The 22,729-nt window shown below is 51.4% G+C and overlaps 3 protein-coding genes and 4 non-coding genes across 14 annotated transcripts; 6 read left to right on the top strand and 1 right to left on the bottom strand.

Moving 5' to 3' along the window:
- The first annotated feature begins 381 nt into the window (after positions 1-381).
- LOC127682520 (uncharacterized) lies at positions 382-6,524 on the top strand. 2 transcript variants are annotated; one of them, XM_052178843.1, is made up of 5 exons: positions 382-1,112; positions 1,442-1,710; positions 2,737-2,883; positions 6,048-6,179; positions 6,457-6,524. In XM_052178843.1, exons 1-5 carry the CDS (start codon positions 382-384, stop codon positions 6,522-6,524), a joined length of 1,347 nt encoding a protein of 448 aa, XP_052034803.1. The 2 variants fall into 2 exon arrangements, with proteins under 2 accessions (XP_052034803.1, XP_052034812.1); XM_052178852.1 differs by lacking the exon at positions 6,048-6,179.
- Positions 6,525-10,384: 3,860 nt separating this feature from the next.
- On the top strand, positions 10,385-16,054 carry LOC127670123 (Friend virus susceptibility protein 1-like). Of its 7 annotated transcripts, none has more exons than XM_052164441.1 (7): positions 10,385-10,458; positions 10,862-11,039; positions 11,846-11,889; positions 13,296-13,349; positions 13,778-13,814; positions 14,070-14,101; positions 14,372-16,054. In XM_052164441.1, exon 7 carries the CDS (start codon positions 14,432-14,434, stop codon positions 15,284-15,286), a length of 855 nt encoding a protein of 284 aa, XP_052020401.1. In that variant the 5' UTR covers positions 10,385-10,458; positions 10,862-11,039; positions 11,846-11,889; positions 13,296-13,349; positions 13,778-13,814; positions 14,070-14,101; positions 14,372-14,431; the 3' UTR covers positions 15,287-16,054. The 7 variants fall into 7 exon arrangements, with proteins under 7 accessions (XP_052020401.1, XP_052020430.1, XP_052020422.1 ...); XM_052164456.1 differs by having other exon boundaries at positions 10,407-10,458; positions 10,875-11,039; XM_052164455.1 differs by having other exon boundaries at positions 10,449-10,538.
- Positions 11,686-11,776, top strand: LOC127676601 (small nucleolar RNA SNORD88). Its single transcript, XR_007976057.1, has one exon. It is a non-coding gene; the product is annotated as a small nucleolar RNA SNORD88 (small nucleolar RNA).
- Positions 13,611-13,700, top strand: LOC127676600 (small nucleolar RNA SNORD88). The gene has a single exon (XR_007976056.1). It is a non-coding gene; the product is annotated as a small nucleolar RNA SNORD88 (small nucleolar RNA).
- On the top strand, positions 13,898-13,987 carry LOC127676598 (small nucleolar RNA SNORD88). Its single transcript, XR_007976054.1, has one exon. It is a non-coding gene; the product is annotated as a small nucleolar RNA SNORD88 (small nucleolar RNA).
- On the top strand, positions 14,207-14,299 carry LOC127676602 (small nucleolar RNA SNORD88). Its single transcript, XR_007976058.1, has one exon. It is a non-coding gene; the product is annotated as a small nucleolar RNA SNORD88 (small nucleolar RNA).
- An 821-nt stretch (positions 16,055-16,875) lies between the features above and the next one.
- Acp4 (acid phosphatase 4) lies at positions 16,876-20,907 on the bottom strand. Its single transcript, XM_052164431.1, has 11 exons — positions 20,797-20,907; positions 20,615-20,719; positions 20,451-20,537; positions 19,551-19,697; positions 18,901-18,999; positions 18,729-18,824; positions 17,982-18,114; positions 17,816-17,898; positions 17,332-17,459; positions 17,067-17,245; positions 16,876-16,988 (listed from the first exon to the last, which is right to left on the bottom strand). Exons 1-11 carry the CDS (start codon positions 20,905-20,907, stop codon positions 16,876-16,878), a joined length of 1,281 nt encoding a protein of 426 aa, XP_052020391.1.
- Between the last annotated feature and the right edge of the window lie 1,822 nt (positions 20,908-22,729).

Below are 22,729 nucleotides of genomic sequence, written 5' to 3'. Positions count from 1 at the left end.
ATCCTAGCCAGGCCTAGCTCAGACCTTCAATAACCCAGCATCACCCTGTCCTACCCAATCCATACTCTGTCCTGCCCCACTAGCCCAGCCCTAACAGCAGGGTCACTCACGAAGGGTTATGATGGAGTCTGAGGCCATGGCCAACCGCAGCCTCTTGGAACCCCTCCAACTGTCATAGAACCCACCCCACCCCCAGCTGCTACCTAGCCCAAATCCCTGAGTGTTGTCTAGGGACAGAGAGACAGAAAGCTGGAGCTACAGATAGAGGGACACATAGCCTTGGAGTCAGAGTGACAGGTATCCAGGAGGCCATGGCAGTGCCTGGAAGAGTCTAATGCAAACCGAGTGCATTCAGAGACCAGCCCCATCCTGCTCTTCATCATGGACCAGAACTCGTCTGGCCCCCAGAGCAAAGAGACAGCAGCTCCCAACAGCAGGCAAAATGAAACCCCGGCCTCTCAGAAAATGACCTCAAGCTTCCTAGATGGCACCCAAGGTCAGAAGGCCCCCACACAAGCACCCATCCCTATCATCCACACTCGAAAATTAAGCAGCGCGGACCCGTCAACATCCACACCCATGCCCCGAAGGGTTAGCATCCAGGAACCGCCAGCATCCATCTTTACCCCTCGCAGGGTCAGTGCACAGAGCTCATCAACCCCATCTATCATTCTCCCGCGAAGGTTAAGTACTCAAGAGACCCTTCCTCAGAGTCTCCAGTCCTCTACACAAGACATACAGTCTGTGGCCTACAATCGATGGCTCAGTTCCAGAGAGATGGCCTCCCTTTACCATGACCGCCGGCTGGGCATCCTAAGCTCTCATGCCCTGTCCAGTGCCCAGTCAGAACTCCGCAGCTCACCAATGGAAACTGAAAGCCACCCCTCCACAGCCCAGTCATACAGCCTCAGCAGAAAACAAATGCGGCCCAGTGTGGATGTCCCCCCCTCCATAACCCAGAGCCCACAGGCCAGCGTCAGAAGTTTCGAGTCCTTTGTCTGGGACTCCAAGGAGAGCTCGAGAGAGTTTTCAGACGACTCTATCTCCAATCACAGTACTCTAGACAGCTCCTCGAAACTGTCCAGCATTTCCGTAACAATGACCCCTACTAGGTGAGTACAGGGGAAGGAATGTGGGGGCAGGGTATAGGCAAGCCTGGAGTTCTACAACTGCATTTGAAACTGGGAGGGGGGTGTAGCAGTGGGTAGAGGAATACCTGGGTGTGAACACAAAGATAAGATCTGGTGTTTTGTTTTGTTGAGATGGGGTCTCGGGGTCCCTGTGTAGACCAAGCTGGCCTTGAGCTCAGAGACCCTCCTGCTTCTGTCTTCCGTGCATGTGCCACCACGTCTGGCTTCTCAGGTGGGACCTGAAGAATGGTGGGGTGAGTGGACAGGGTAGATGGGCTTCCTGCTGATGCTAGTCACATGATCTGTCACAGGACTCAGAGCAAATGCTGGACACTGCTTCCCGTAGGGTGGAGGCTGTTGCTGGAAGCCAAGAAGATCAGCAGGCACCTCAGCCTGGTGCTGACTGCGGCCGGCATGGTGATGCTCAGCCTCATCGCATTGTGGAAACCCTGGATCCACTTCCAAGTGCCTCTAGTACCCCCAGGGGACCCTGCTGGCCCCCAAACCATCCCCATCGACACCATCTTCTTCATGCGCTGCCCTGACATCTCCTGCATGAATGAATACGATAAGAATGCGTGTAAGGTTGGCCCTGTCCTCCTCCCTCCAGAGGCCCAGATCTCCTCTTTGTCCCAGAGAACTTCAAGCACAGTTCTCTCCTGAGGTTACTCTGATACCCACCCAATGTCTTCACACCCGAGAGCCTGATGTCACTGATCAAAAAGCGTACCTCACGTGCCAGATCTGATGCGTGCAATACTCATTGTTTTTGTCTTGTTTTTTTTTTCTTTAGAGCAGTTCAGTGTTGGTTTGTGTGTGCACGCCTAAGTGTGCAGATGTGAGTGCACCTGTGTGTGCTTGTGTGTGTGGAAGCCAGAAGACAACTTCAGGTTTCATTCCTCAGGAACAATCTTAGTAGGGGATTTAATTACTGTGATAAAACACTATGACCTAAAGCAACTTGGGGAGAGAAGGGTTCAGCAAAGCAAAGACTTCATTTTCCTGTCTCTTAGTTCAATCCTGGGTGGCTTACAAGGCTGATAGCCACCTGTAACTCCAGTTCCAGGCAATCTGAGGCCCTCCTCTGGCCTCTACCAGTATGTGTGTGTGTGTGCGTCTGTCTGTCTGTCTGTCTGTCTGTCCGTGCCTGTATCTGTCTGTGTCTCTACGTGTGAATGTGCATGTTACATGAGTGGAGGCCAGAGGTTGATGTCAGGCACTCTCCCACCTTTCCATCTTTATTTTTAAGGGTGTATTTATTGGAGACAAGTTGTCAATATACAGTCCAAGCTGACCTCAGACTCACAGAGATCTATCTTCTTCTGCCCCCAAGAGCTGGGGTTAGAGCTATGCGCCATGACCACCTATTTCAAATTTTTCACTTATGCATCTGTGTGTGTCTGTGTGTGGTGTGTACATTAGTGCAGGTCCTCATGGAAGCCAAAGGCAGCATCATAGTCCCTGAAACTAGAGTTACAGGTGATCGTAAGCCACCAGTGTAGGTGACAGGAACTGAACTCAGTCCTGCACAAGAGCAGCAAGCACACTCAACTGCTAAACCATGTCTTGAGCACAGTCCTGGTGATGGATTCTCCTGTTTCCCCAGATTTGTTGGACATGGCCTGGGCCTGCCTCCTCATCTCCGGCGTCATGAGCTTCTGCGTGTGCATGGGTCTCATCAGCACCATATTCTTCCCTAGCACTAACCTGCCCTTGATGGACTTCTCTCTCTTCATCTGCAGTCTCATGACAGGTACGTCCCTGCGATGCTGTCCATGGGTGCCCACCGCAAAGGCTGTCCCCATCCCCTCTATCCCAGCCTACCCCACCTTCATCTTCACCCTCAGCCCCAGCTCTACCTCCTTACAAATCTCCAGCCGTCACGATGACTCCGTCCATGGAAACAGCCTCATCGTCTTAGCTCCCATCTCACTGCCAGCAAATCGGAACCACAAGTCCTCCTCCCGGACACTGGGTCCACCCCCACCCCATCCTGAATACATGTTTTCCCAAACCACCCTCCTTATTCTCCTCAGCCTCTCCGCAAATCTCAACACCCAACTTGGCCTCAAGCCTCATAACCCTCCATGATTGTCTCAAAGTCAACCCAACCCTGTCCTTCTGAGAAGCTCAGCCTTATCCTCAGTCCCGATCCAACCTTAGTTTCACCTCTTTCCCTGTCCACACTCCAGCTTACCAGCTAGGAACTTCCCTCTGAAACTCATCCCAAGCAAGTCAACTCCATCCTCTTCTTCAACCAAAATCCAAGGACACCTTCCACCTATTTTCCTCGCCAACACTTCCTGGACCCCAACCTCTCTACACAGCTCCGTGTGGAGTTCTGTCCCACCTTCCAAATAGTTTTCTTCAAGCTACTTCATCTCTCCAAGGCACATTTTTCTTATCTCTTGAGTGGAGCTTTTCATTTTTCTTAAAAAAAAAAAAAAAAAACAAAAAACAAAAAAACTGGGTCTCGTAGCTGAGGCTGACCTTGATCTTCATATATATGCAGCCAACTGTGTCCCGTATGTCGATGATCTTCTGCTCCTCCTGTGCTGAGATAATAGGTGTGTGCTGGCGTGCCGTGTGTATGTGGTGTCAGGCACGGAACCCGGGGATTTATACATGCTAGGCAAGCGCTCGACCAACAGAGCCACATCTCAGCCCAGTGGAGACAATCGTCTCTGCCATGTGAAAATGTAGAGAACGCTCAACTACAAAATATTAACCCTGTTACCTGACACCACATGGAGCCCCATGGTGGTTTGGCTAATCTGACTAGCTACACAAGCATCCTCTTCCTCCCTCACCCCTCTGTGTGTGTTCCTCTTTACCAAGTAGAGAAGGGTGGTTCTTTGGAAGGGTCCATCCAAAGCACTCAGGGTAGTGACGGGTCTAAGACTCTGAGCGTGTGTAAATGAGGTACTCCATGTGGTCGCCCTTCCAAGAAGTCATGAACGGTGCACAGGTCTGAAATCCCAGCATTCAGGAAGCTGGACATAAGGATAGCTGAGATAACGAGAGGGCAGCACTTCATGCTACTTTGATAACTAACATTCACTGTGAATTTGATCTCCTAGCCTCTCCCAAGTAACTCAAAATTGACATGCTGATTAGAACATCTCATGTCCATAGTCATACCCAGACTGGGACAGGTTGAGGGCATTTTAATTAGGTACAAGTGATGTTGTCCTCCTGGACTTGATAGTAATTGACCACAACTTCCAGTAGTATCACAAAAGGTTTTTGTAAAACAGCAGTGCTGAGACCAGAGCGGTGCTGAGGACAGAGCATGTAGCTCCTGTGTGCTGCTGGCTGGCTTGTGTCTCTTCATCTTGCAGCTCCGGCTATATCATCACTGTGTCTGTCTGTGAGACCAAGTCTTACTTTGTAACCCAGGCTGTCCTGAAATCCAGCCTCCTTGCCTCAGCCTGCCTGCTGCTGGGATTGAAGGCAGCGCTCCCCTGATTGTCTGAATATAATTGTTGGAACCTCAAAGGCAACTGGAGGTTAAGAGCACATACTGCTCTGGAGAGGAGTGGAGCGCTGTTCCCAGCACCCACATAGTAGCTCACCGATGCCTGTGACTGCAGCTCTAGGGGAGCTACTGCCCTCCTCTGGCCTCGATGGGCACTGCAAGCAGTTGTGCACACCAACCCCCTACACACACACACACACACACACACACCACACACAAACACACACACACACACACACCACACACACACACACACATATAATTAAAAAATAAAATAAGCCAGGCGTGGTGGCGCACACCTGTAATCCCAGCACTTGGGAGGCAGAGGCAGGCGGATTTCAGAGTTCGAGGCCAGCCTGGTCTACAGAGTGAGTTCCAGGACAGCCAGGACTACACAGAGAAACCCTGTCTCGAAAAAGCAAAAAACAAACAAAAACAAAAAACAAAAAACTTAATTATTTTAATATAAGTCACAGTTAATAGAAAATGCCTTAGTTTAAAAACGAGGCATTTTCAGTCAGATAATTCTATCATTTTAACTGAACATCTTGTGTTATTTCCAATAACACACAAAAAGGGCACAATTCTGTCCAATTTGAATAAGAGTTTCTTTTTTCCCCCTTTCACAAATTATCTTCAATTCCTCTTGATTCAAATCACCTAAAATGATTTAATTTCCTCTCTGTGTGGTTCCACATTCCCAACATTAAGAAGGCAATAATAATGAGAATCTGTCACAGTCTTTGAGGTTAACCAGGGGTCATATACATACCAATCACCACACACCCTCATGATGGCCCTCAAAGATGAGCTGGTGGTAATACCCACTGTAGAGATGAAAATACTGAGGCTCGGACACACAAGAGGCTGCTCTAAGGTAAGGGGCAGAGGCAGGGTAAGAGGCCTGGCTTTTGAGTCACAAAACCTTCCAGTGTCTCACATCATGGTTACATACTGTCAGGAGTCCAAGGGTGCAAATCAAAGACATTAGAGGCAATGTGGTGGCACACGCTTGCAATCTACCCCTTGGGAGGTTAGAGCAAGGTATCTGCAAGTTCAAGGTCAGCCTGAACTACACAATGAGTCCAGTAGCTAGCTTGGGCTATAAATAAAGCAAAATCTTATCTCCAAATGACCACAACCAAGAGGAAGGTAGGAAATGAAGGAGGGAAGGAGAATGGAGAGAGACACAGACGGAAGACGTTACAGGAAGAGAGAAAAGAAGCCTGCAGATGTAGCTCAGTTCACAAAGCCCTGGGTTCCATCCCCAAACTGTATACGCTGAGCATGGCATGGTGGTGCGTGTCTGAAGCAGGATGAATTCAAGGTCATCCTCAGCTGCACGGGGAGTTTAAAGAAAGCAGCCGCACAGGGAGAAAGCCACAGCCTGTGACTATACCTAGGGTGGGGTGGGCTCACCCCTGTTCTGTGCTGCACAGGGATCAACATCATCCTGGGGGTGCTGTTCTACCTGATGCAAGCCCGGAAGTTCCTCCAGGAAGGCATGACCTACACACTGGGAAGCAGCTTCTACCTTGCCTGGATCAATGTTTTCTTCTTCTTCATGACTGGTCTGCCTGGGCTCTGGCGTGGCCTCAGTGGTGCAGATGGTGTTGTGGGGATTGTTGGGAGTCAGGGTAGGGTTCAAAACAGGGCCAGGGAGGCTGGGACTGGGCTTGGAACCACGGCTGAGGATTCTTGTAGGCTTGGGGTGGGTTGGGGACAAGCTGAGGGTGAAGTTGACTTGGGGTTAAGGATGGGGCAGGGGCTGGGTTAGGACAGTGTGGGGGTACAAGGTGAGGCTAGCCTACGGACCTGTGTTTTCTGCCCTCCCTCTTTCTCTCTCAGGTCTCTTCTCCTATCTGAACTACATCAACTTCTGGTCCATCCTGTCACTCCAGGCCACATGGTCGTAAGGCATGACAATAAACTAACACCAATGGTCTGTCTGCATAGGCCGTCGGCGGCCTGACAATCCACCCCTGTACTCACACTATGCAATGTCTGACTCCCTTCAACCCAGAATACTAATTTATATTTTAAAGAAAAATATCTTTTGCCCAGAATATTTCTTTCTTTGACTCTGTGTGTTGAACGAAGCACTTCATGCAACTGCCATATTTCCTTACCCCTACCTTGTCCATCTCTGTCCTCCTGAGTAGAGGGATAGAAAAGGGACTCGGGGCTAAAACAGGTCAGAAAAAAGACTGGGGTAAGGGTCCTCAGTAAACAAATGGTAGGGTTTTGTTTTGTTTTGGATAGGATTTGGGGGGTGGTTTTCAAGACAGGGTTTCTCTGTGTAGCCATGGCTGTTATGGAACTCGCTCTGTAGACCAGGCTGGCCTCGAACTCATTGAGATCTACCTGCCTCTGCCTCCAGAGTGCTGGGATTACAGGTGTGAGCCACCACCACCTGGCCACGGGTGCTTAATGCTTGTTGAACTGTTGACCTCGCCCTTTATAATTCTTTTGACTTCTGTTGTGGTTTTTTGTTTTTGAGATAGGGTCTCACTATATTGACCAGGCTAGCAGGAACTCACAGAGATGGGCCTGCCCCTGCCTCCTGAATGCTAGGATTAAAGGCGTGCTTCACTGTTCCCTAGCTCCAACCTTTAGTCTTATAATCAATATCCCACTTTTCCTGAGAAAATCCTGCTCATATCCTCAGCTCCCCTCCCATCTTTTCCTGCAGTCCAACCTCCCCACCCCTTTCTCTTCTTCCCAAAGGCCCAAAACACAAGCCTGTTCGGTGTAGGGCTTTGGGAGGGAGGCGTGGGGCCAAGAGTCCTCTGATGAGTGGGGAAGGGTTAAAACTCAGGTGAACACCCCAGTACTGGCCAGGTCCACTGCCGTGTCCCACCCAGGGAAATGAGGGCCTCTTTGCTCATTCTCATAGGTCTAGAAACTGTTACTTACTAGCTCCATGACTCACAGCAAGGACGACCCACCTGGGACTCAGTTTCCTTGTCTGTAGAGTAGAGGCAATGATATACTACACAGATCCAACCTTTGGATATCACCACATAATAGTCTCTACAAAATTCATATCCAATAACTGCATGATCAAAGCGCTGGAGAGACGATGTGGTGGTTGGAATAGGTATAGCCCCCTCCCCAGACTGTGTTTGAATGCTTGGCCCATAGGACTGATGCTATTGATGCCACTGATGACCATGTGGGAATAGGTGTGATCTTGTTGGAGGAAGTGTGTCACTGTGAGGGCAGGTTTTGCGGTGAGGTCTCTCATGCTCAAGCTCTGTGCAGTGTGGAACACAGGCTCCTTCCGCTGCCTGTGAATCAAGATGTAGATCTCAGCTCCTCCAGCACGGTGTCTGCCTGCACACTGCCACGTTCCCCACCATGACGATAATGGACTAAACCACTGAACTGTAAGCAAGCCCCAACTACATGTTTTCCTTTATAAGAGTTGCCTTGGCTACGGTGTCTCTTCACGTTGATAAAGACAGACGGCTCAGCAGTTAAGAGTTCTTGCTTGCTATCCCAGAAGGCTGAGTGCAGTTCCTAGCATCCATGTTGGGTGCTTCACAACTGCCTGTAACTCCAGCTCTGCCCTTTTAGCCTCTGCAGGTACTGCATTCATATGTATGCATCTACACCCCGCCCCCAACATGCACACTGACACAAATGAAAATAAAAATAAATTTGAAAAAAGAACTGCACAATTGAGTTATCAAAAACAAAACAAAACAAAACAAAACAAACAACAACAACAACAACAAAAAAAAAAAACCCACAAAGGTCTGGACAGATGGCTCAGCTGTTAAGAGTTTTGCAGAGAGCCAGGGTTTGATTCCCAAAACTCTCCTGGCAGTTCCCACCTGCCCATAACTCCAGTTTCAACATTTCCATCTGACCTCTGAGGGTACCAAGCACACACACATGCAAGCAAAACACTCACACATATAAATCTAAAATAAGCCAATTTTATTTTCAAAACAAAGAATTTAAATGTGTTCTCATGTATTTCAAGCTAGTCTGGAACTCACCATGTAGCCAAGATGGAATCTAAGTCCTCAGTTTCTTGCTGGCATTGTAGGTGGGCACAACCATGCCTGGTTTAATGCTGGGGATGAACCCAGTGCTTCCTACATGTTGGACAGACAGACTACCAACTGAGCCACATTCCCCAAGCAAATGTGTGCATTTTTAAATAGAGATGAGCAACATGTCTATGTTCCTAGACTAGATCTACAAGTGACCAAATAAACAGTCCCAATACTGTGCAGACGGATGCAAAAATGTGCCCATAGATGAAGGTAAAGGGAACCATGCTATGGGGAAAGAGAAATGTGTCTTGATTATTTTTCTGTTGCTATGATAAACACCGATACAATCCACTTAAGGGGACAGGTTCACAGTTCAAGGTGCAGTCTATCACATGGTGAGGTAGGGTGGGGGTCAAGGAGACAGGAGGTCACATTGCATCTGCAGTCAGAGGGACATTTACACTTGTGCTCAGCTTTCTCCAATTAAGCAGCCCAAGGTCACCCAATCGTGGGTGGGCCTTCCCAGGTCAACTAATCTAATCAAGGTATTCTGTGCACAGGCATGGTCAGAGGCTAACCTAACCTAGATAACTGTCCACAGGGTATGCTCCAAGGCTTGTTTTCTAGGTTATACTAGATTTGGCCAAGTTGACCATATTAACCATCAATGTGGTCATGGAAGCCAAGCATAGAGGCAGACAGGAAGATCTCTGACCTCAACACCAGCCTGTCCTATAGAGAGACTTTGTCTCGTGAAACCATTGACTTTCCTCTGGTGTGAGCCAGCAGCAATAATGGAAACTCATTTCCCTATGAGAATCTTTCCCTTTACTTCAGACCACTAGGTTCCGAGGCCAATCTCCTCAATGGAATGAGAGCCCTAATGACCAGCTAAACAAAGAATAATCAGGTCACAATAAGGAATCGATAGCTTAAAGAGTGTTACATGGAAAGACTATTTGGAGGGCAAATTGAAGAAGAAAAAGAGAAATGGTATGAGGTACAGACTTAAAAAATGTTCTATTAATTTTGTGGTTGAAGACCCGCCTCCAATCCATCCAAGAATTCAGAACCCTGACCCTTATCCCCAAGACCTAGGAGGTCCAGACCTCCGCCTCCTTCCTCAGACCCACTAGTCTAGCCCTCCAGCCTCGCCCCGTCATACGCAAGGGTCAAGACACCATCCACCCTCCCTCACACCCAAGGATCCAGACCCAGCCTGCCCTCCCCCTGGCACAGGGATCCCCGCCTTATGCCCTAGCGTCCCCGCTCGGGGCCCGCACATCACAGAACACAGTCCTCTAACTACACCACACCCATGGTTCCCTAAAAGTCTGCCAGTCTGTGCTGGCCCTGACTCCCCGCCCTGCAGCTGCGACCGCTCCAGGGTAGGCCTGTAAGTGTAACTCTGCAGCACGGATTAACTCCCCTGCCGCGCTGGCTAATCCGGGGCCTTCCGGTTCTGGCCCCACCCCTACCCCAAGGGGACCTTTCTCATCCCGCCCCTCCTTGGGAGCTGTCTAAGAGCTGCCTGACGAAAGTAAAGGGAAAACCTTCCAGATATGTCCGTCATTCGTTTCATCCTCTTTGGAAACAACATACCTTATCACCTGTTCAGGAACGTTCTAGCAGCAACAGACGTTTATTCTTTCTGCCACCATGACAGCGGGATTCCCGGCTCAGGCTTAAGTGTAGGCCACCTCAGGGCGGGGCCTAAGCGCCTCTGGAGGCGGGGCCTTGCGGGAGCGGTGGGTGGGACCAATGGGCGGCGCGCGCTATAAAGTGGGACACGCGGCTGCGGCGCGCGCCTGTGGCGGTCGCGTGCGAGGTGAGGTCTGTCCTGGTGAGTTTTTCACGATGTCGGCCTCGGCGCCTTCCCGTCTGTGGTGCTGCTTTGCGCCTTAGGGAGCGCGTTGTCTCGAGGTACCCATGGCCTGATCACGGGCATACCCGTCGCACGGACGGGCTCAAGGGCGCTGCTTGGGGCCGCGGGCACGCTCGGGTCGGAACCGGGGTGTCTCTGGAAGGGGCGGATGCGGGTACTTTCGGGACGATGCCTTTCGCCAGGTTTGTGGCGCTTGGGATGCCGGGACGGGCTTTCCTTTGTCTTGCCTTAGCCGGGCTACGCCATTTCTGCTGCTCACGTCGCGGGTCTTGTCCGCCATCTTCCCGTTTTTTAGGTGACGGGGAGGGGGGTGTGTGACATAGAATCTTTCCTCCCAATGACAGCCCCGTGCTACCTGCAGGTTCTCTCCGTAGGAGATCTCTACCACTGCCCCTCCCCCGTGTGGGATTTTGGCATTTTTGTGCAACCTAGAACATGGAGGGCTGGAGGAGGATGGGGTGTAGGGGCAGATACACGATACGGAGTTACCAAGGCGGAAGTGAGTGCACGTGGAGGACTGGATTGCATCGGAGCAGCAGGTAGGAGTAGACGAGGCGAAAGGGAGCCAGGGCTTTGTTCACCTGCAAGGATACTAATACTAATGGCTACGAGATAGCTAATGATTTTGTTTTTGGGCCTGATAAGCATTTCGCCCCAGCTACTCAAGTAAATTACATATTTCACCCAAAATACTTTAACCACACGCCTCTAAACCAATCTTTTTCTGCCTACTGGTCAGTGCCATTATCACACTTGATTAGACTCTTTCATCCTGGGATCCTACTGTTCTCTTTGTGTTCCTTGCTAAGTCATCTCCCAGATGGCTTTCACAGGGTGATTCTAATCTGGCTGAGTAAGTCACTGGGCCTTGTTTTTATATATTATATATGTGTGTGTGTGTGTGTTTATATATATATATATATCTTAGCAGGGTTTTGCTTGTTTGTATTATGCTCCGTAGAATCCCCTTAGTTCTCCCATTTGTGTCTTTGAAGGTTTTGTTTTTCAAGCTTACTAGCAGATACAGCCAAGACAGGGGAACATCATGTCCCTAGGGAATCTATGGACCTATTGGACTGGGGAAATTGGAGCATCTAGTGGATTTTGTGTTTATCAAGCTTTTATATTGTGTTAGCTTGGGCACCATCCCTGAAGACAAGTAGCTTTGACATTGCAGAAAGCCTGAGGTTCCTATGATGTTTAGCACTGGGCTCCAAACATCCTTGAGGACACAGTGCGCCTCCAGGACCTTTGACACCTGGAGGTCTGAGGACCTCTAAATTTGATGTTCTGTACCTGTGGGCTGTCCCCACACAACCCTCACCAAGTCCTTTTGGTATTGCAGGTATAACTTGAAGCCAAGTAGCCATCCATCATCATCTTGCTGTGGTGAGAACCTTTCCTTTTTAATCTATCCACACCTAAAATAGTGTACCTTCCTTTTCAGTTACTTTCTATAAGTTGGATTTAATGAACCAGCAATTACAGGGTATTACATATTAAAGCTCTAAGATGGGATCTGTCAGGTGGTAGGAAAGACCCCAGACCTGCTGTTCATAACTCCATGCCCATCAGTAAGCCACCTCAATAAACATGGGTACTGAATGAAGCAGGTACATCAAGGGCAGGCGCCTAGATACAGTTACGTAGAGAGAGTGATAGTATTTTCTGCCTTCTAAGGGTTAAGGACTGGGTAAGGTGCAGAAAGGACCAAATTTTCAAACTCAGTAAAGGGAGCAAAATGTCAGCATTGGCGCCTGCCCAGTGGATTTAGGGAGTGAAGACAATGCACCTTTGAGCATCGTTTATGGCCTAGCAAATAATTTGTACAGTAAAATGATACTTTAAAAAAAAAAGAACCTTGAATTTACATAGGTGCCATTATTAAAATAACAAGATTTATCAGAAAACAGGCACGCACGTTAATCTAAAAAAGAACAAGTTCTCAGCTCTAGAAGAATGTCTCCTTGTTTCTTGGGAGCAGGGAAAACAATAGCTCCGATGTTGACCTCAAGATGTTTTATTATCTGACCATTTGGGCTTAGGCTAGTAACAAAGTGTCCTGCATCGCACTGAACATCTCTGTGCACTGGGCAAAGATGTGAACTGAAAAAGAATACTGAGAGCTGGAGAATAAGACCTGGTGCTCACAGGCTGTGTCCTCAGAATGGAATAGGCAGGATAAAAATTTACCTATTGTCCACTCCACAACCACTGGTTATATGGGTGAAATGGGGTGAGTGTTACTGGGGCTGAATTTTTCAATATTACGTGGCTGCATCTTTAGACAGCTCATTTCTGCACAGAATAGAGGCTTATAGCTCTATTAAATAATTGTGAGCATAGAAGAATAGTATACCTTCCTTTTCGGTTCTATAATTTGGATTTAATCAAGCAACAGTTACAGGGCTCAAGGCCAGCCTGTGCTATATAACCAGACTGTTGGGTGGAGGAGAAGGGGATGGTATTTGAAGGGAATGAATCCACCACATCTCACCAGGGGCTTAGGCAGGTGTCATTTCTTCTCTGCAGAATGCAAAGTCATTACTTCCCCAAGTTGCAGGGTGAAACGGTGGTGCTGGCCTCTAACTCAGGCAGGTTGAAGAGTTGGTTCAGGGGGAAACGGCCTGAGAGAAGGGCAGAAGCCACATAGGGACGTGTTCACTACACCCTGGAAATTCCAAACGGCCCTAGGGCTGACATGAGACCAAGACCAGCCTCAGTCTACAGCTTGCAGGTCAGCGTGGACAGTTGAGGGATAATTGTAGCACCTGCCTATAATTCCAACTTTCCAGGTGGCTGAGGCAGGAGGATCCTGAGTTCACATCCAGAACTACATACAAAACTAAGTGAGTAAGAAGTGGGGGTGTGGTAGAATGTATCAGAAATCTTCTGCCTTGGAAGGTAGAAGCTTCTTGGGAATATAAAGGCCAACTTTGCCCACATAATAAACGGTGAAGTGTTATAGACCCCTAAGTGGCGGCCTGGGTTCTTTGAAACCAAGTGTCACCCATTCTCTTGACTGGATTTCTGAACACTGGGTTACACTGTCCTCCTTGGGACTTTGAGTGGCCCTAGGACCTTAGAAAGGGAGGGTATTAATATTACCAGGACCCCTCTGATGTTCAGCACTGGGCTCTGACCATCCTGAGGACGTGGTGCCCCCAGGGACCTTTGACACCCTGGGGTCTGAGGGGCCCTGGCTACAAAGGGCATGGATGGAGAAGGTGTGGTCTTCATGAATCTCACTAGCCTCTTCTCTCCCTCCTGCTAACAGACTGGCAGTTCCTTCAGACAACCAGGCTTCCCTCCAGGTAAGCAGAAGGGCTGCCTAACATAGGGTAAAGGTATTAATACTGCTAGTACAGACAGCTCAGTTTACACTCTGTGTGCTTGGGGACCCCTCTGATGTCCAGCACTGGGCTCTGACCATCCTGAGGACATAGAGCTCCCCGGGACCTTTGACACCTGTGGGTCTGAGGGGTCCTGACTCAAGGAGGAATGAATAGGGGGTGCCATGATCTTCGTGTCCCTTGCCAACCTCTGTCCCCGCTCCTTCCTGCCTATAGGTGGTTTCTTCAAACAGCCTACTTCTCTTCAGGTAAGAGCAGAACTGTCTGGAGTAGGAGTATAATGGTTTACACAAAAGAGTGGTTGGAGAAGCTGGACCAGATTGCTATGAGACATCTTGTCATACCGCTCTTGGGAACCCCTGTGATGTATACAGCACTGGGCTCTGACCACCATGGTGACATGTTGTGCCTCCAGGACCTTTGACATCCGGGAGTCTGAGGGGTTCCCATTCTCGGGTGATGCTGGGTGGGCGTGTACTCCTTTGTCACCTACCAGCTTGCCCTGTGTCTTTTTGCAGCCTCTGCGACAGCATTGCTTCTAGCCCTCTTGCTGTTCTTACCTTGAGACTGTGAGGGCCATGGCGGAGAGAGTGCTGGTGCCCACCCAGATAGGCCGGGGGGACCGCTACTACACCTACACGGAGCTGTTGGCTATCTCACGGCGTTTCAAGCAAAACCCCAATGAGCTCATGGTCACCTGGATCCTGAGGGTGTATGACCAGGGAGGCCCTGCCCTGTCCCTGAATTCTGGGGAGCTGGGGCTGCTGGGTGACCTCACCCATGATGCCATCTTTAACTACCGCTGCAAGGCCCTGCGGGGGGCTGGCTGCCAGACTCTACTGAGCTGGCTGCTGCAGGCCTGGCGTCAGCGCTGGGAATCCTCCCTGCATTTTGAGGCCACTGAGTTACCCTTCAGGCCCTGGACCACCATGGAGGAAGGCATCCAGCTGGTGCGTGAGCTGGGCATGATTGAGTGGATTTACCTTGACCCAGAAGGGCCTGTGGACCTGGCCCCGGAGGACGTGGCCTTCACTCAAGGCCTGCAGCGGCGCCTGCTCACAGCAGCTCCCTCTGAGCTGCGCCTTTCACTGGTCAGCCTGCTGGTGCGGGGCATGACAGTATTGGAGGCTGTGATGGAGATCCAGACTATTGCTGATGTGGGGCTGCTCTGGCGCCAGAGCCATCCAGGCCGCACCAAGCTCATGTTGGGGCCCAACCCAACTCGCAAGGACCTCCTAGGCTGGCTGCTCAGTCACGGTGTGCCCCGGGAGCAAGTAGACAGGCAGCCCACCAAGGTACTCCTAGAACTGTACATCAAAGAAGCCAAGCGCAGCCGTGGCCACCCCAACTATGGGCTGACCGAGGAGCAGCCCCCACCGCCCCCTTACTCCGACCAGGCCTGTGGGGAAGAGCAACCGGTGCGTCATGACTAGTCCTGCACTGACTTCAAGAGGACACTTGAGGGTGGGAAGAGGAATTGCAGAGAGGCTGCCTGGAACCTGGTGACTGGGAAGCACCTTGGTGATCCCTCCGCCATGTTCCCACCCTACAGCACTTAAAGCCCAACTCCGTGGCCCCAGGGAGGAGTGTGCATGTTCCTAGCTAGCCACAGCCCATGTGGAAAGGGAGCCACGGGGCCGTTTGCTGTGAATCTAGGGTGCTTATTTATGGCCCTGGAATTAGTCCCCTCGCGTTGGAGCTTAAGGCCCTGCTAAGATGTGTAGCCACATCAGGGTTCCCACCCCTCTGCCTCCACACGGGCCCCAAAGCACTACATACAGGCCATCTTGAATTTTTTACTTTTTCAATGCAACACTTACATAGTATTTTAGGTATAGGCCCCACTTCCGTGGACTTTACTGGATGTTTGACACTTTCGGGCTAGTCTCCCTATTGTAAAGGCTTAACATTGCAAACTTTTCTAATGCAGCATTTTTACTTTATATTTTATTTTGAGCTTATGTGACACTTTGGTTTTGGGGAGAGAACCCCCTTTTGTAAAGATTTTTCTTTGGGGACCCTGTCCCCTTTTCCTTTTAACCATGCCCTTCCCTTTTGAAGCACCTTCCAGCTGGGTCTCGTCTCCCTGGCTGCACAGATGGCCCCTGGCCAGTGCAGATCTGGATTTAGTGGAGGTTCGAGGTGGGCAGCCCTGGAACTTCTGCCTTCGTGAGTTCCTATTAAATGGCTGGTTCATTGCCCTCTGTGGGGTGTGCTGTTTGATTCGGTTCCGGCGTGGGTAGAATCGGGGTGATGAGCTGGGTCCAGGGCAGGTGAGGCACAGGCGCACTTGCCCACCTTTGGCCTGTTTCCAGAGGATACTCCAGCGGTCTGGTGAGGAAAGGTGGGCTGGTGGGGGCCAGTCACAGCCACTGGCTGGCCTTATCCCTACCTTAGAGCCTGCATTTGATGCGGGTTTATTTTGGATCTTGGGAATCAGACGCACTAGTTCAAGCTTGGATTCCAGTGTGTGCTCCTTAGCTTCCTTAGGTCTTGATGCACTTCCCCCATAGGAAACCTCTAGACAGGGAACACCTATTGGCTTTCCCAGTGTTGGCTGGGGCCTCTGGGGAATGATTTGAACACAAGACAGTGGGCTCGGGGCTCCGGGTGATGGCAATGACACTGCTCCTTAGTAGGAAGAGTTAAGCCCTCCACTTCAGGGACTTGGGAGGCTTACAGAAGACACTGGTTACCTTAGACTACGCTCTGGGAGATTCCCTATCTCCATCTCTTCTGCCAGTAAGAAGTACTACCTGGGTAGATAGAGTTGCTCAAGGCAGCTCAGTCCTGTGTGCTCTCTGGCCACAGGTTCCCACCTGCACGCATGCTTACTGTGAGCCCTGCCCCCTGTGTGCAGCCCCTGACTGCAGAGTTGGCCGAGCAAGCACAGTGCTTGGAGCCCACCCAGCCTTATCCCACACGCGCATGAGCACAGTAAGTGACAAGCCAGAGCTGCAAGTGAGCACACGTGTTGGGATCCAGTGTCCGCTCGGGGTGCCTTTGTGTCTATTCATCCCCCTCACACAGCCCCTCCCAGGGCCCGCAGGCAGCTGGGCCTCCAGGCCAGAATGCCAAGCCCCAGGCTTAACACAGCCAGCACAGCCACAGCTCCGGCCAGCAGGGGCACCGTGGCTGCAGGAAGAACATGGGGGTTGTGAATCCCGGGCCTTGGGAACTCCCCACTCCCACCCCTGCGCAGAGGGCTGTCACCTGGGGGGCTGGCAGGCTCATAAGAACCATGGCAGGGGGCCCCGTGAGCTGGCGGCCGGGCTGGAGCAGTCAGCTGCTGGAAGCGCCCAAGTGGACAGGGAGCAGGGCACCCAGGGACCCTGAGTGGCAGGGGTGGGCGAGAGGTGTCATTGCGGTAGATAAGAGAGACGGTGACATTCCTGGAGGTGGAAAGGACAGTAGCATCGCTAGTTCCCCTTCCTAAGAAGAGCCCGTCCCCCCAAGGCCAGGCCGTCACCATCCTCACTCTCCATCTTCCTCCTCAGGGTCCCTGGAGCTCCCCCGGAACTCAAATGCCATGCAGGCAGCGTAAGGTGGGGTGTTCCCATCGTAGAGGCCCAGGGCCCCCTGGAGGGCCAGCAGGGTGCTGTCATGCTGAAAAGAATTTCCAGGGATGGAAGCTAAATCAGGACCCCAGCCCCTAGATTGTCTCCAGTTAGAAGTAACCCCAGACCACTCCCATTCACACCACAGGCACATAGCTACTGTCCAGACATGCGAACTGGCTGGGCAGTTCCCATTCAGCAGTCAGTCCTTGCAGCAGGTCTAAAGTCTTGCTCCTCTGACCCCCTCCCTCATCCTTCCTGTGTCTGTAATGATGCAGTTAAATTCTGTAGGAGATAGGGGTGAGCCACGGCAGTGGGCTGAGATTACATAGGCACTGTATGTAGTCCGACCACCACCATAACCCGGCACTCTTGTAGCAATGCCTGCCCTTCCCAAGGACTCACAGCCGAGTACATGACCATCTTGAGGGGCAGCCCCAGGCGCTGGGCCCGTGAGAAATTGCTGAGGATGGCATCCAGCAGAATCCCTGAGGGACAGAAGAGAGTGTTTAGATGCCCCCTCTCCACCTGAAAAATAGTTCCCCCCAAACCCACAGACTCCACACCTTACCCCCTGTCAGCTGGGCCTTTTCTGCTGCTCGGGGTGGGCCCACATGTGCCCTGATATCCAGAGCGGAAATCTGTGACAGAGTCCTCAAGACGTCTGGGGAAGCCCAGGATGGAAGATCAAGACCATGGGCACGCTGAGGGGGGAGAGAGAGGGTCTCAAGAGGGTCCTCAGTCACCATCCCCGAGAGAGAGAGTGTGTGTGTGTGTGTGTGCGTGCGTGCGTGCGCATTAGACTGCAGATGGTCCTCTGGCCTGAAACTCAGCAAGTAGACCAGGTTGGCTGGCCACTGAACCCCAGGGTCTTCCTGTCAAAGCCTCATCAGCAGGATTTAGGTGTCAGCTGCTGCACCCAGCTTTTTCATGTAGGTACTAGCGATCCAAATTCCTCATGCCTGTGTGGCAGGCACCTTACTGACAGCCAACCCTCCAGACCCTGGCCCTCATTCAAACCCCTCAAAGATCAGCTCACCACAGTATGAGCCAGAGCAAGTACCAGACCAGAGTCCTTACCAAGCCCTTTGGGACCAGAGATGCTTTGGAATCTGACATTCGGTTTTCTAGAAAGATCCAATGAAATGGTACCAGGAAAGGAGATATATATGTGCTATGCCACCATCTTACCAGCTGTCACTATGCCCACCATGCAGATGGGGAAACCAGGGTACACAGGGCTAAATACCCTGATAGAACAGCTGAGACAAGTGCGGATTTGAAATCCTCAGATGGGAGAGGTGAGAAAAGGAGTCACCTGGCAGATCAAGGTATCCAGAACTTTCCATGCTCTGCGCAGTGGCTCTCCAACCAGGGACAGCCCAGTGAAGTTGCCCAGGCGGGTCAGGAAGTCCTGAGTGGAGATATAGGGCTGGATGAACCCACCAATCGCTTGGCACCCAGTCACAGCAGCCCACACCAGCACTCACCGTCCAGCCCTCCAGGGCCTCCTGGTAGTCAGCTGCCTCCGTGGACTCCCTCAACAGCTCATGGTACCGAGGACAGCTGCGCATGGGGAACCTCAGCAACTGGGGGAAACTGAGGCTCAGGGAAAGCAGCAGCAAGTCTGGGGTCTCACAGTTGGCCATGGGACCAGGGTCTCTGGCCCTGGCCTCTCTCCCAATTTCCCCTGTAGCCAGCCGTGCTGGGCAGGGGTGGCAGCTTACCGACTCTGGACAGCCAGCTCTACCAGGGTTAACCTTGCTGATCTCAGCTGTTCTGGGCTTCCAGAAATGGATGCACCTGGCTTGGAGCTGCCTCTGCCCCTCTCGCGCTCAGTGTTGAGCTTTATTGTTCTCCATGCTTTTTTGTATATAGAACCCAGAACCTTGGACAGGCTAGGCTATCCCTCTACCTCTAAGCCACACCCCCTGCTCCTCCCTGGGGGATGCTGGATAGCACTGAGCCACACTCTCAGCCCCTCTTCACCAGAGGATTCTAAGATGGGGTCTACCCCTAAACGACATCCCAGTCCTCTTGTTAAACTTTTCTCTCATTTTGAGAAAGTCTCACTAAGGTTATTCGAATGACATTGAACTCAAGACTCTTCTGTCTCTCCCACCAGATCAAGCCCCCTGACCTTGTCCTCAGACACAGGCACTGTGTGCACTGGAATGGGCTTCCAGTCAGTCTCAGGACTCCCAGGGGCAGCCTCCGGGAAGAGCCCAGCCAGGTTGGCTTGTGCACTCTCCAGTGTCCGGTCAAAGTCTGTGCTGCGGATGTACACCTGGGGTGGATGAGGGCAGCAGAGCGGGTGGACAGGCCAAGGGTCAGGTCAGCAGGGTCCCAAATCAAAAGCTCCAGAGTAGGGAAGGTTAAAGGTCAGGAAGAGGGGGTCAAAGGACAGACATTGAGGGTCAAAAGTCAAAGTGAGTTTATGTGTCTAACTTTCAACTTTGGAAGTTGGGATCAAAGGTCAGAGGTCAGAGTTGAGTGATGTGCTGGACTGCTGGGGTCTGCTGAGATCAGATCAAGGGGACAGACTGGGGGGTAAGAGGGCAAGTTGTTGAAGGTGGGAACTGAATGACACAGAGCTAAGGTTGAGTACACAGTCCTCAGAGGAGTCAGGGGCTAGCCAAGGAGGTGAGAAGGCAGAAGAGGAAGGTCCGAATGATGATGGTAAAGAGTAAAGGTTGGAGGTCGGAAGGGGTGTGGTGCTCAGTGATGGAGGGCTTGCCAAGCATGTGCAGGTCCAGAGCCTTACCAAGAACCCCACCCCCGAAGAAACATCAGAGGGCAAAGCAAGGATCAAAGACAGAATCAGGTTCAAAGGTCAGAAGGTCAGGATGGGGTGTTTAGCAATCAAGGCAAAGGTTGAGGTCGGGTGAGTGGTAAGACTGATAGTTTGAGAGAAGGTCAGAGGTCAGTGTGGATTCCCTGCTATGTTCGAAGCCCACGGGGGTGCGGGTCAAGTAGATGGAGATCAAAGACAAGAGGTGAAGACCAAAGGGGGCTCTGGGGTCAAAGGCCAACAAAGTACCTCTTCACGTCTGTACTCAGGGCTCAGGAAGGCCTTGTAACGCCTCCTCAGAAATCGGCCCAGTTCCAGCTGCTGGCGGATCCCCTCCTGGGGACAGAGGGGGCCTCAGCAGACCCTCGTCGCCTGTCCCCTAGCCCCCTTTCTCACCCCCTCTCCCTCCTCACCTTAGTCAGCTGGCCCAAGCCTCGAGGCCACAGGGTGGAGGCGGCTTCCTTGTGTGGGTCTGTGGGGTAGGAGGCCAGCGGGGCCCGGTCGCCATGTCGGAACACCTGGGGACGTCGGAGAACCAGGCTAGGGCCGGCTGGGAAGGTAAAGGGTGGGGCAGGTGGGGTGGGGGGCTTCGTACCAGAGCCACAAATAGCAGGGGCCCCTCTGGCAGCGCCTGGGGCAGCAGCAGCAGCAGCAGCAGCAGCAGCAAGGGTCCGACGGTGTGGCCCTGAGACCCGGGCTCAGCCATTTCCTCAGAGCAGACGCTGAGCTCAGCCTCCGTCTGTGCTGTGGCCTCACCTGCTCATTAGCCTCAGACTCAGCCCCCTGCCAGCCCTGCAGGCCCCAGCACGCTCCCCGGCACTGAAGAGGCCTGGGATTAACCTAGTTCATCTTCCCAGACCCCCCAGGAGATGTCCACTTGGCCACCAGCATCTGTACTGTGCTGACAGGGAAACTGAGGCACAACAGGATTACTGACTTACCTGAGGAAACATCTAGGAAATGGCGAAGCTGAGAGGTAGTGACAGGGACACCCCAGGCTTTCCCCATGTTTCCTGTTCTAAAATGTCAGGATTCTCTGAGGCCTCCTTGGACTTCTTGAAGATTTCACTTTCTCTCCACACTACACACACCTGGTTAAAGCCAACAGGGTCCCGTAGCAAAATACCCAAGGCAGAAGTCAGGTGGACCAGGTTCAATGCTCTCACCATCAGAAGGTGTGTGTATTAGGCAGGTGACTGGACCTCTGTGTGCCTTCATCTCACCAAACACATCAAATTGCACTAAGCACTTAGGGCAACCCATTTGCAGAGAGGATGACCACATAACAAACAACTCTAAGATTTAGTGATTTATGTGTGTGTTCATGTGTGTGGAGGGCAGATGTCGGGTGTCATTTTCAAACACTCTTTTGAGACAGGGTCTCTCACTTAACTTAGAGCTTCCTAATTCAGAATAAGACCAAGCTCCAGGAATCCTCCTGTCTCCACTTCAGCAAGCTCTTCTAAGACTGCAATTACAAGCTGCCATGCCAAGATCTTTGACATGTGTGGGGGAGCTGAACTCAGTCCCCAACTTGCTTGTGGGGCAAACATGCCAATGAGCCGCCTCCCTAGCCCAAGCTGACCATCGTAAGACAGTTGTCACCGCTCATGAGCTCTGTGGGTTAAGAGTTGGGAGGACTTAGCTTACAGGGAATCTAGATTTGAGAGATCTCACTATGTAGCCCTAGCTGTCCTTGAACTCACTGCGTGAACTCACTGTGTAGACCAGGCTGTCCTCAGATTCACAGAGTGAATTCACGGCCTCGCATGTGCTGGGATTAGAGGTGTGCTTCGCTGCCTCCGGCCATGATTTCATCTTTATTGCACATTTGTATGTGCATGAAATGTCCGTGGAGGCCAGAAGAGGGCGTTGGATCCTCCAGAACTGGTGTTATAGACAGTGGGAAGCCACCGTATGAGCTCCAGAAACAACCTGGGTCCTCAGGAAAGGCAGCCGAAGCAGCCGGGTCTTGTTTAATACACTAGCATTTGAACCCATGCTTACAAAATATAAAGTGCTGTATATTACATCTTTAGCTACAACACCCGTTCTCCTTAAATATTGTAGACAGAATTGAACTACATCGCCCAGGCTAGCCCTGAATTCACACTGTAGCCTGAGCTCGCTAGAACGCCCAACTCTTCAACTTCAGCTTCCCAAATGCTCAAACAGCAGCTGTGGGTTACCATGGCGGCAAAGATTCTGTTCATTCGAACCAGGGCTGCCTTTTAATCCTAGCACTCAGGGGACAGAGACTAGGTGGATCTCTGAGTACAGGGTTAGCTTGGTGTATGTAGTGAGTTCCAGGACAGTCAGGGTTACATAGTGTAAGACCCTGTCTCAAACAAAACAAAACAAAACAAAACCTGTTAATCCCAAAGCCATACACAAGACAGCTATAGGTGGCACGAAACCACAGGAACAAAATGGAGTGGGGACCAAAATTCTGTCCCCTACCCCAGATGGTGACATTCTATGTCTCCTGGGATCCTCACTCCCTGTGCTGCTGTAAAAACTGGCCAAGC

The sequence above is a fragment of the Apodemus sylvaticus genome, chromosome 1 (assembly GCF_947179515.1).
Source record: "Apodemus sylvaticus chromosome 1, mApoSyl1.1, whole genome shotgun sequence".
Classification (NCBI taxonomy): domain Eukaryota; kingdom Metazoa; phylum Chordata; class Mammalia; order Rodentia; family Muridae; genus Apodemus; species Apodemus sylvaticus.
The sequence above is the reverse complement of the archived record's forward strand: the minus strand, read 5'-3'. Positions and strand labels throughout refer to the sequence as shown.

What these genes read in the sequence shown, in the direction of transcription:
- Acp4 (XM_052164431.1), bottom strand. Translation starts at nt 20,907, where the DNA reads ATGGCTGAGCCCGGGTCTCAGGGCCACACCGTCGGACCCTTGCTGCTG. An exon ending in CTGAGTACAGACGTGAAGAG is followed by an intron (nt 19,698 to 20,450) that starts GTACTTTGTTGG and finishes CATCCACCCCAG; the next exon opens with GTGTACATCCGCAGCACAGA. An exon ending in AGATGGTCATGTACTCGGCT is followed by an intron (nt 17,460 to 17,815) that starts GTGAGTCCTTGG and finishes AATTCTTTTCAG; the next exon opens with CATGACAGCACCCTGCTGGC.
- LOC127682520 (XM_052178843.1), top strand. Translation starts at nt 382, where the DNA reads ATGGACCAGAACTCGTCTGGCCCCCAGAGCAAAGAGACAGCAGCTCCC. An exon ending in CATCTGCAGTCTCATGACAG is followed by an intron (nt 2,884 to 6,047) that starts GTACGTCCCTGC and finishes TGTGCTGCACAG; the next exon opens with GGATCAACATCATCCTGGGG. An exon ending in TTTCTTCTTCTTCATGACTG is followed by an intron (nt 6,180 to 6,456) that starts GTCTGCCTGGGC and finishes TTTCTCTCTCAG; the next exon opens with GTCTCTTCTCCTATCTGAAC.
- LOC127670123 (XM_052164470.1), top strand. Translation starts at nt 14,432, where the DNA reads ATGGCGGAGAGAGTGCTGGTGCCCACCCAGATAGGCCGGGGGGACCGC.